The 11,719-nt window shown below is 60.7% G+C and overlaps 1 protein-coding gene across 2 annotated transcripts in view; it reads left to right on the top strand.

The window, feature by feature from the left end:
- The window catches only part of PMEPA1 (prostate transmembrane protein, androgen induced 1), a 54,703-nt gene extending 45,497 nt beyond the window's left edge, over nucleotides 1-9,206 (top strand). The window contains exons 2-4 of one of the 2 annotated variants that reach the window (XM_012656477.1): nucleotides 3,721-3,875; nucleotides 7,845-7,898; nucleotides 8,307-9,206. In XM_012656477.1, the coding sequence (XP_012511931.1) occupies nucleotides 3,721-3,875; nucleotides 7,845-7,898; nucleotides 8,307-8,852 (755 nt within the window). In that variant the 3' untranslated portion in view covers nucleotides 8,853-9,206. The remainder of the gene's footprint in view (nucleotides 1-3,720; nucleotides 3,876-7,844; nucleotides 7,899-8,306) is intronic. The other variant, XM_012656476.1, reaches the window with a different exon arrangement.
- Nucleotides 9,207-11,719: the final 2,513 nt, after the last annotated feature.

The following is an 11,719-nucleotide window of genomic DNA, read 5'->3' as shown; positions in this document are numbered from 1 at the left end:
GCAGTGGCATCATCATAGCTCACAGCAACCTCCAACTCCTGGGCTCAAGCCATCCTCCTGCCTCAGCCTCTCTAGTAGCTGGGACTACAGGCGCTCAACACCATGCCCGGCTAATTTTTTATTTATTTTTTTTTTGAGACAGGGTCTCGCTATGTTGCCCAGGCTGGTCTCGAACTCCTAGCCTCAAGCAAAGCCTCCCACCTCGGCCTCCCAAAGTACTGGGATTACAGGGTGGCCCCTCTTAAAACTTGTGAGTGAGTTGCCAGCCTTGAAGGCCAGGCAGCTTCACGAACAGCTTCTAGGTTCTCTGGAGAGGTCGGAGGTGCGGCTACACTAGGGCTGGGTGACCCGTGAGGCCCCTTCCTCTGCCTGTCGAGAGGCGCCCAGGTCTGGCAGTGCCCCGGCTCTCTGGCCGCCCGAGCTCACCCTGTCTGCAGAGTGGGTTCCGCCAGCCCTGCTGCGCCCAGGGAACAAGTGAAGGATTCCGTGGGCCGTCACGGGTGGAGAGATGTGTTCACGTTGGTGCTGTTTCATGCAGGTATCGTGTTGTGAACTTGACTCCGAGAACGGAGGGGCACCCTTCCCTCCCCAGGGGCTCTTTGCTGCTCGGGCAGTGGTGCCTGTCTGGGGGGGGTGTGGACTGGGTAGGGAGAGAGCACGCTTGACTGACGACGCCTGCCGTGGGCGCGGAGTGAGCAGTGGAGGAGGACGGTGACGCTCCAGCATCCTGGCAGGGGCCTGGCAGATAGTGTCGAGGCGTGGCATGCCGGGGCCCACACAGGGCTTGGAGCCATGTGGACAGCACAAGCCTGTGTAGAGGGCGGCTGCTCCCAGCTCTGTTCCTTTAATGCCAGGTGGGAACGCAGTCGGGCCAGGCATCGTGGGTGCAGGTGTCCTTGGGCCCCCAGTTTGCAGCCTCCGCCGGCAGGTGCTTGCATGGTCGAGCACACCCCCCCGTACCCCTCGGCTGTGTGGCGTCCCCTCCGTTCAAGCAAGCAGATTGTGATGGGCACAGAGGGCCACCCTGAGCCAGGCTGGGACCCAGACCCTCTGACCGAGCCAGTGTGTCCCCTCCCCATCCCAGGGCCCTCGGCTCCAGAGTCTGGCCCAGCACGCCTCCATTGTAGTTCCTTTTTCTGGGTCTGTGCCTTAACGGTGTTGGTGGCCCAGGGACCAGGGTGGTGACATGTGTGCCTTACAGAGCCCTGTCTCGTTTCTGGCAGCGATGTTGTCACTCTGGACACAAACACACACGAGCCAGATCCTCCTGCCCTCTGGCCAGTCTGGCGTGCCACACAGGGTTTGTCCACACCTGCTCTGCCTGCCTTGGCCTGTCCATCGCGCCTGTGGCCCGTTGGCCCTGCCGGCCCTGCCATCTCAGCTACTGTCTCGCCATCGCTGTCTGGGTCCCGCGGGCTGCCAGGGCCGGGGACAGGGACAAAGGCAGCCTCACTCCTCCCTCCCTGCAGCCTGGTGTGGGCAGGGCCCCTGGAGCCAGCGGGAGGGGTCGCTGGGGTGAAGAGTGCACGGGGTTGGGGGCAGGGAATCGCAGGCCCCTCGGAGGAGGGGGCGTGGGTGTTGCACAAAGCAGGCCCTGTCTGTCCCCTGAATGCATGGCTTTATCCCGGGCCCTAACAGACGGACTGGGCCCTGCAGAATCAGGCCAGGCTGCCCCGGCCGTGGACCTGCCCCGTCTGGGGAGGCAGGAGGTGTGGCGTGGCGACCTGGGTCTGAGGCCTGGCCTCTGCCCAAGCCACGCTCCACCCTCCTGGCAGGAGCAAGTGGGCGTCCCACGGGCAGCCCCCAGCTTGGGGCCCGAGTTCGCAGCGCCCCAGCCTCCTTGGGGCTGGGGAAAATCTCCCCAAAGCCCTTGGTTAGTGCATCCTGCCCCCAGCCCTTGCCCAGGGCCCGCCAGCTTTGGGCTCTGGGAGTTGGTGCGTCTGTCACTTTACCTCTGAGTCTGTCTCCTCACCTGTGGAACAGGGATGATAAAAGCACCTGCTCTTAGGTGTGCTCGGCGCCAAGCAGGGATCCACAGACGGGGACCAGTAACTGGATCCTTCTTGGTCGAGGGGGACGGTCCGGGACAGTGTGGGTGTTTAGCAGCATCCTTGCCCCCCCAACTAGATGCCAGTAGCACCCCCCGTTGTGGCAACCCAGGCTGTCTCCAGGCGTTGTCACATGTCCCTTGGGTGCAGACTCACCCCCGTCGAGAAGCATCGACTTCACAGCTGTGTGTAAACAGTGGCGCTGCTGAGCAGCTGTGCCGAGGTATAGGGTGCCGTGAGAAGGCGGGAACTGGGGGATACGTGGCCGGGAAGCAGGGGTGGCTGGAGAATATGGGGCAAGTGACTGCCTCAGTGTGGAGAAGCTTCTGCCACTCCATACACAGTGACGGTCCCATCACTTCCCTCCGGGGGAAACTGAGGCTGGTGGCAAGAGACGGTCGGCCCTCCCAGGGCTGGCGTTTGTTTGGGCACGTGGGCTCCAGACCGCCGGATGTCTCCCAGGCCCCGCCTGAGACCTGCCTGCGCTGCTCCCCTTCTTTGACTTCAGTGCCTCCTTGCGAGGAGGAGGAGGAGCTGAGTCGGTGGCACTGGGCTTGACCCTGTGACCCTGGGGAGACCCCTCCGGCACAGCAGGTCTGGGGGAGGCGTGTTCCTGCGCCGCTTGGGCCGGGCATCTGGGCTGGAGGGGCTGGCGGAGGAGCGTCAGCCCTTGACGCTGCCGCCTGGTGCCCGCTCTGCATGTCACCTCCGAGGGACCCGGCATCCCGCCCGCTGCTGGGGCTCTGCTGGCACCGGGCTCGGCCAGCTGCCGCGACGGCTCCGGCGCACACTCGCTTGAGTCAGCAGAAACCGCCCCGGCTCAGGCAGGATCAAAATAACCTTCTTCCTTTTCCAGCACTTGAGGGTTTTTCTGCCTTCTAGTGGAAACCCCCCCCCAAAAAAAAAAAAAAAACTTTAAAAATGAGACGTGCAACATTTGCAGCCATCTGGAATGTGGTTTTCTGAGGCCTCTTCCCCAAGAGGAGGGGCCGTATGACCCTGTCCTGTCGGGTGGTGCGCGTGAGTCTCGTGTTTGCTGGACGTGTGTGTGTGGGCCTGTGCGGTGCCTCGTGTCTGTGTGTTGTCTGTGTTTATTGGTGTGTGCTGGGGATTGCGTGTGGGCCGCTGGGGGCGTGTGGGCTTGTGCACACACATCCGCACGTACTTCCCTTTGTTTATTCCACAAAGCTGCAGCTCCACACCTGGTTCCAGCATCCCCTCTCCACACTCAGGGGCCCCTCCTCTTCCCAGCTGCCCCCTCCCCAGACAGGTGAAGGGGCCGTGACCTCTGCCTTAGCCTTTGCCCAGTGGCGGGAGGCCCACGTACAGGCCCTCTCTGCAGGTCACTCGTGCTACGAGAACAGCTACGGGAGGTTCTGGGAGCAGAGCTGGGAGTCCTTCCTCCGTCCCTACAAGTGGGGTGTCTGGGCCGCGGGCTCTCCCCGTGCATCCTCCCAGCCGACGCTGCTTCCCAGGAGAGCTGCTTCCCCATACGCTTGCCAGCCCCGGGCACCGTCAGTGACCTTGCCGGGAGACTCGGGCTTGGCGTCCCTGAGTCTTTGTGGCATTCTTGCTCTGCCAGCAGGGCGTGAAGTTCAGAAGGGCTGAGCCCTGTGCCCAGCGGCCCACAGGTTCGGCTCGAAATCTCACGTGCTTCTCTGCGTCTCCACAGCGGAGCTGGAGTTTGTGCAGATAATCATAATCGTGGTGGTGATGATGGTGATGGTGGTGGTGATCACGTGCCTGCTGAGCCACTACAAGCTGTCGGCGCGCTCCCTCATCAGCCGGCACAGCCCGGGCAGGCGGAGAGAAGACGCCCTTTCCTCGGTAAGCTGGTGTCCCCCGGGTGCTCGCGGGAACCCAGATGCGGGACTGGAAGATGGGCTGAGGCTGAGAAACCCTCCTGTTACCAGCTCCCTCCCCCGTAAACAGGCCGAGCCGTCTGAGTGAGCCATCTGAGTGCTGGAGGGACGGGGGAGGAAGTGGGCTGCGGGGAGGGCTCACGGAGGGCTCCGTTGGTTCCTGAGCCTCCGCTTCGGGCCAGGCACTGTCCTGGTCTCTGGGGCTCGGGCAGCACAGACAGACCCTCGCTGTGACGGAGCTGACATCCCGGGAGGAGAGGAGAAGAGGTCAGGTGGTGACCGTGCCGGGCGGGGCGCAGTGAGGGCTGTCCTCTCTGTCCCTACCCGGATGGCTGGGGCCGAGCGGGGGCAGGGCGGAGATGCTGGGGCAGGCGGTGGGGGAGACGTCGTGGGCACACGCAAGGCTGTGGGAGAGGGCAGAGGGACGAGGGCATGGCATTTGACTCTGCACCCAACATGGCGGTGGGGGAGAGGCGCCTGCTGCGTTCCTGCGGGTCCCACGCCTGCCCTCGCGCCAGTGCTCTGCAGGCGTCTGGCCCTGCGGTCAGTCCCTGATGCGTTCAACGGGGCTTCCATTGCCTTGTGTGTAAAAGCAGTTCACGGTTGTGTTCAACTCCCAGGGCCCTCGAGGCTTAGCACAGAGTGAGGGTCGGTCACTGCTGGCTGTGAGAGCACTTCCACCCTGCCGTGCATCCACTCAGTGGACCGCCACCGAGCACGCACGGGTGCCTAGGACACCCCCTGCGCTGGGGCAGTGGCTGTGAGCCAGTGCCATGGGGACGCCAGGCGGGAGCTGGGAGGGGCAGCAGATGCACCTGCGGGACACCTGGGGAGAGCCGCTCCCAGGCCAAGCGCAGAAGGACCGAGGGGGATGGGCTCCGGGGCTGAGAAGGACACGGAGCCGCATGGAGGACCTTGCTCTTCGGATAACCCCGATTTTGACATGTAACTGCCCTGCAGCTGGTGCCTTCCGCAGGTGGGCGGAAGGGAGGTGCAGCCTCCGTCCCTAACGGCCTCCGTGTCTGTGTCCAGGGCGCGTTATTTAACGGCGTGGGGCAGGAGGCGGCCGTCTCAAGAGCGGGCTGGGAATTACGGGCAGGGGGCGGCCTCGGGGCTGCAGACAGGCTCTGAGCCAGGGCGTGCCAGGTGTGGGGAGACTCGCAGAACAGGCATCGCCGGGCATGGCCTCCTCACTGCTGGGGACACCTGGGGCTGGTGGCAGTGCCAGGTCCGTGGCTGAGCCAAGTCGGCCGAGGAGTCTGCTGGCCACGGCCCGAGCCGGCAGGCCTGTCCCTGGCGGGTTTGGGCGTCTCTGCTTGCGTCAGGCCCCAGCCTCGGTGCGTCACCGGGTTGTCAAGGCGAGGAACGTCTGCCCTCCGATGGGCACGCCGGCAGCCCAGCCTGAGGCCCGCGGTGTGCCCCCGTGGTGTCTGGGACAGACTCCGCATGTGCTGCTCTGAAGGAATCCCTCGCTTCGAAGCCCAGGGCTCACCTGGCTGTTTGTTTGCTGTTGCCGTCGCCCAGCAACGGGCGCCGCTGTCTGCCCAGGGATGAGCTACCTGCCTCGTCTGCGGTCAGGACCTCAAGGGTTCACCCACTTAGAGGTGGAGCTGGGTGTCAGAGAGGTGGGACACTGGCCTGAGGCTACGGCGCTTGTTGGTGGTGGTTTGAAGAGCCTGTGGCCCCCTTTGTCCTCCCTCCGATGCTGGGGAGAGCGGAGTCAGATGAGCCTGGGGAGCACAGCCTGGGAGCACGTGCTGCAGGCTGGGCCGGCTTGGCCCTCAGCCTCAGTGTGTGCGTCTGTGGGATGGGGTGAAGCCAGCACCTCTCCGCCCACCCTGTGCGGCCCTAGGGCCACGAGGAGGGTGAAGTTGGTCGAGTGCTGGGGAGTACGTACCCAGGGTCTGGGCAGGAATGGCCCGGCCGTCGTCGGGGGGAGGTAGCCCTGTGGGCAGCACCCAAGGCTTTGCTGTCAAGTTGGGCGGCAGGATTCTGGCCCTGGCTCCCTGGACACCTGAGCCTAGTAGAAAGTGTGTCTACCCAGCCGCCTGCACAGGCCCCCAGGGAGGCCTGGCTGGGTAAACACAGAGCCCTGTTAGACCTAAAGCAGAATGTGGCGGCTCCCTTGGGGACCGCCTGCCAGACAGAGTGTGTCTGAGGAGTCTCTGGGCCCCGTGACCTCCCCCAGAGACCCAAACACAGCTGCCGTCTGCCTGGGGCCCAGCCTACGTCCCACTGCCCACCTGGGCCCTGCCCCTGGCATGGCTGTCCTGTCTGAGCCCCTTTTCAAGGTGACCCCTGGGAGTCCCCTCCTCCCTGTGTCCAGCCAGCAGCTCGTGCCCCACCTGCCTGCCCCCAACGGACAGGTCGGCCCCTCCCATGACCCTGGATACGCCCGGGCCCATCGCCTCACCGAGTGACACGGGGCGAGTGTCTGCCCTCTCAGAGATGCGCTTCCCCACTGGTCAGACAGGGTAAGGAGGGTGGTCAGAGGGTGAGGCTCAGGTGCGCGGGGAGTCCCTCGGCACAAGGCACAAGGTGAATCGGTCCTGACGGGACAGTCTTGAGAGCCACAGAGGCCCCTAGTGACCATTTGGGGAATTGCCGTCCTCTGGCAGTTGCTACCCGGGCTGCAGTAAGACACGTCCTACCTGGGAACCCTCAAGAAAACGTGCCCCCAAGGAAACTTTTGGAGTGATGGACGTGTTCATTATCTGGGTTGTGGTAACATGCTCTTGGTATGTACATATGCCCGAACTTACCCAGTTGCAAACTTTGAATATGAGTTTATTGCATATCAGTTATGTCTCATTGAAGCTATAAAATTAACAGACATCCCTTCCTCTGGGCCCAAGGCTCTCCCTGGTGGCATTGACGGGCAACTCGGACACATTGATTCCAGCATGGGGTCCCCCTTCCCTTAGAGGAGCTACACACCCCTGCTGTGAACTCAGCAGGGCATGTAAGCTTCGTGCGGTGGTGCTATGCCCGTGCACCTGGCCCAGAGCTCGGCACAGAAGCGACGCTGTATTCCACGTTTGCTGGTGACCAAATCGCTGTTTTATGGCAAAGCATCAGCCTTGGGCACTTCAACTCTTCTCTGCTTCTTCACCTATAAACGGGAATATCAGTAATTTTAGGTTCGTTCATAATAGAGAGGGAGAGATGGTCTGTGGAGAGATGAATAAATACACAGACAAGGTGACTGCAGATAGAACAGGTGACAGGTTAGTTCATAGGAGAGGCCTTTAGATAATGGTGTTGGAGAGAGTTCGCAGGGGACCCTGGAACTGAAAATAAAGAAGGAGCTGGCCAGGCATCGAGGCAGCCAGTGCAAAGGCCCTGTGGCACATGCTTAGCATGTGGGGACATCAGGGAGCTGGTCATGGTGGCTGGCCGGAGTGCAGTGGTGGCACCCAACACTCTCATACACTCCCTGAGGGCCACATGGGCTCCAGGTGGTTTTTACATTCAACCTGTTAAGATCTTTAACCCCAACAGGCCAGTACTGTAATTATTCACATTTTCAGATATAGGAACTGCAGCATCTGAGTTCAGTAACTTGCCCAGGTCACATGGCGAGCAGGTGGTCCAGGCCGGGAGAGTGAGACCAGGAGGGGCGACCACGCTGGGTTTCATTATAAGCCGCCGGAAGCTGCCTGGGGGCTTTGAGAAGGGGGACCCTCGAATTGGGTATATGTTCTGGAACGTGTGAGGCAGGTTTCCAGGGACAGCAGCAGGAGCTGAGAGACCGGGGGGAGGCAGTGGTCACTGTGTCCTCGAGATGTGGAGCAGGGAAGTGGAGGGGTTCAAGATCCGTTCCCTGGGTGACCGGGCTCAGAGTCGTCGCCAGCAGAGTTGTCGCCGGGTTGAGTCTTTGCTCTCCCGCCCCCGCCCACACACTGACCCTGCCTGTCCCTCTCCTCCCGTCCAGGAAGGATGCCTCTGGCCCTCGGAGAGCACAGTGTCGGGCAGCGGAATCCCGGAGGTGAGAGCCGGCGCTGCCTCCCCTCCCCTCCCTCCCATCCTAGCCCTGCCCCTCTGGTGGCCCTGCTGGGAGAGTGCTGGCCGCCAAAGGCTCTCACTCTCTTCTCGGAATCAGTGTCCTTGCCTAGGAGTGTAAGCTCCCTGCCCCCGGAGGGTGGGAGCACAAAGGCTGCCCCTGCCTCTGTTTCCAGGGGGCTGTGCGGCTCTGCCTTGCACACTCCAGGGCTCCCGGGGGGTCCGGTGGAGGCCACACCCTTGCTGGGCTCCTTCCCTGCCGCCTCCCGCTGCCCTCTCCCTCTCCCCAGGGAGCTGAGTCACGTGCAGCCAACCCCCTATGTGAGGATCTGCTTCTGGGGGGGGGCCCCGACCTGAGACAGCCGCCCTCCTGACTGCGCTCTGCTCCCTCCAGCCGCAGGTCTACACCCCGCCTCGGCCCGCCGACCGCCTGGCCGTGCCCGCCTTCGCCCAGCGTGACCGCTTCCACCGCTTCCAGCCCACGTACCCGTACCTGCAGCACGAGATCGACCTGCCACCCACCATCTCGCTGTCGGACGGGGAGGAGCCCCCGCCCTACCAGGGCCCCTGCACCCTCCAGCTGCGGGACCCCGAGCAGCAGCTGGAGCTGAATCGCGAGTCGGTGCGCGCACCCCCGAACAGAACCATCTTCGACAGTGACCTGATGGATAGTGCCAGGCTGGGCGGCCCCTGCCCCCCCAGCAGTAACTCAGGCATCAGCGCCACGTGCTACGGCAGCGGCGGGCGCATGGAGGGGCCACCGCCCACCTACAGCGAGGTCATCGGCCACTACCCCGGGTCCTCCTTCCAGCACCAGCAGAGCAGCGGGCCGCCCTCCTTGCTGGAGGGGACCCGGCTCCAACACACACACATCACCCCCCTGGAGAGCGCCGCCCTCTGGAGCAAAGAGAAGGATAAACAGAAAGGACACCCTCTCTAGGAACCCGGGCCGCGGGGCCGCAGTGGGTGAAAAGGCAGAATGCTCTGCACTTCTTACAAGAGGAGAGAGAGGATGGCGGGCGACACACGGAAACGCAGCGTGTGGCCGTCCTCTCCCACCTCTCTGTGTATAAATATTTACATGTGATGTCTGGTCTGAATGCACAAGCTAAGAAAGCTTGCAAAAAACCACGTTTCTTTGTTGAGCTGTGTCTTGAAGGCAAAAGAGAAAAAAGAATTCTACAGTAGTCTTTTTTTTTGTTTCTAGTTGAGCTGCGTGCGTGAATGCTTATTTTCTTTCGTTTATGATGATTTCACTTAACTTTAAAGACATATTTGCACAAAACCTTTGTTTAAAGATCTGCAATATTATATATATAAATATATATAAAATAAGAGAAACTGTATGTGCGAGGGCAGGAGTATTTTTGTATTAGAAGAGGCCTATTAAAAAAAAAGATGTTTTCTGAACTAGAAGAGGAACAAAATGGCAATTTTTGAGTGCCAACTCAGAAAGTGTGTATTACCTTGTAAAGAAAAAAATTACAAAGCAGGGGTTTAGAGTTATTTATATAAATGTTGAGATTTTGCACTATTTTTTAATATAAATATGTCAGTGCTTGTTCGATGGAAACCTCTCTCGTGTCTGTTGAGAGTTGAAGGGAGAAGTGTCGGGATTTCAGAGCCGACGTCAGGCAGGGGTGAGCTCCCCGCTGCAGAGCGGCTCTCCGCCGGGGAAGGGCGGGCTTCCCGAGGGGCCACTTTCCCTGCAAATTGGATGCTTCTGTCTAGTGATAGGTATCAGCACGTCACACATTCCCTACCGAAGGAGACACATCTTTTTCCCTGTGGGCCAGGCAGCCTCTCGATCACAAACAGAACAGGAAAGTTACCGCAGAGGCGTCAAGTTCCGGGTGGTGGTTTTGCCCTTTCCCAAGATGACAATAAACTGTTACCGAAAGAATCCGTTTTTCCTCTTATTTTCAACTGTGAAGGTCCCCGTGGGGAGGAGCAGGGTGCCCCTCACTGGCTGCAGCCGCTCCCCGCACACGTTGCCGGGGACACCCCGAGGGCGGAGGTGCTGGTTAGTGCAGGATGCCTCGGTGGCGGTGCCCCGGCGCCAGGGCTGGCCGGCGGAGGCTGGGGGGCACGCTGGCGTGAGGAAGGGCCCACAGTGCCAGCAGTCGGACCTCACGCCTGTCTGTTTCCCTCATGTATCGATTCCCACGCAAGAGGCCCGAGATGAAAAGGCGACAAGCCCAGGTTTCTCCCAGGACGTGGGGAAGGGTTGCAGCGAGCAGAACAGCCAGACCGACACACCTGTGCTCCGTGCTCCGTGCTCGGGCTTCAGGAGCCGATGTATTTCCCCTCTCCTTCCCCACGGAAACAGCCGTTGGGTGTGTTTGTTTGTCTGTGTTGTCATGTGGGTCTTTGCTCGCCAGCTCTGTACCGAGTAGATCTGGGGTCACCGGGTCCCTGCTGGCGGGGTGCAGGGGACGCAGCAGGAAGGGGCAGGTGACAGGAGAGAGCGGGAGTGGGGTCTCCTCCCACCCTGTCGCGGGCTCCTTGCCAACGCCACCCCTCCCATCCCGTGGATGTGTCCCGTCAGTTTCGGCAGCAGCTGACTAGTAGACCGGCACAAAAGAAAGATACGAGAGGCAGTAACTCCTGTGCGCAAGCCACCTTTTTATTCCCTGAAAACAAAAACCTGAGAACAGTTTTGAAGTTCTGACCGTTTGAACTTTATTTATACACGCATGTATGTTTTAAGAACAGGGTGGCCAAGAGGACATGTGGTCTGAGCGCTGACCAGCCTGCTAGAACCTTCTCATCCCTGGGCAGCAGCAGAACCTGCCTCTCCATGGGGTCTTGAGCTTCGAATCTGCTTCTTTCTCGAAGAGGGTTTTTGAAAAGATCGTGCAGAGAAATCAATGTAGTTTATCCTGAAAGGTACAGGGACACACTTACAAAGATAATTTAAATGTATCTTTCCTTTATGTGACACGTCTCTAGTGCCTTACTGAGGAAGCAGTGACCCTGTTGCCGTGGGGCGGGGGTTTCCGGACAGTGCCTCATTCACTCCGGACCGGTGCCCCCTCCCGGAGTCCGCAAAGGGTTTTGCTTCTTTTCAGACGCCCTATTGCCCTCTCCTGGCCTCGCCTCCCTCCACCATGGCTGTGCCTCGCTAGGTGGGCTGATCCCTGCTGTCCTCCAGCCTTTTTTGTCAAGGACTGTGTGTAATTCCCATCTGGGTCAAAAACCTAGACGTGGACCTCGTTTGTGTGTGTGGCATCAGCCAAAAGCCAGGCTGAAGTGTTCTCCGTGTCCTCTTGAGCCAAACTGTTGGAGTCTTACTGCTTCATGGTATGGTCTGGATTTGCTAGCAGAGAGAAGGAAGGGGCGGAGTGGGTGACTGACCTCGGCCGGCTTGAGGGCAGAGCCCACCCCTCCATCAAGCCAGTACTGAAGTCCAGCGTCCCTGGGCTTCATGCCCGATGGGTGACAGTTGCAAAAGTTCATGGGGAGACTGGCTTGTCAAAAGCAGGCGCATCCCAAGAAAACCGATAGGGTGTCATCTGGACACTACTGCCAGAGCTAAGCTCTTGGCTTCTCTGCTTGACCCCAGAGCTCTGGGGGGGGGGGGTCGGGGGGTGCACTGTTTCCTCTAGATGTTGGTTGCCGTGTTATCTTTGAAAACCCTTGGACCACCCCTTAGGAAGCCCCCGTTCCAGCAGGCAGTTCGGTGAGGTCCTCAGAAGTGGCTGGTGGGAGGCGGACCAGGCGGGTTTCAGGGGTCTGCTGTTCCACCCCGGGTTCGGAGAAGGTGGCAGCGTGCAGCTCTTTCTGCCCTCGCTTCCCGGCGTGTAG

The sequence above is a fragment of the Propithecus coquereli genome, unplaced genomic scaffold, assembly GCF_000956105.1.
Source record: "Propithecus coquereli isolate 6110/MARCELLA unplaced genomic scaffold, Pcoq_1.0 Scaffold503, whole genome shotgun sequence".
Taxonomy (NCBI): domain Eukaryota; kingdom Metazoa; phylum Chordata; class Mammalia; order Primates; family Indriidae; genus Propithecus; species Propithecus coquereli.
This window is presented reverse-complemented; position numbering and strand designations above follow the sequence as displayed.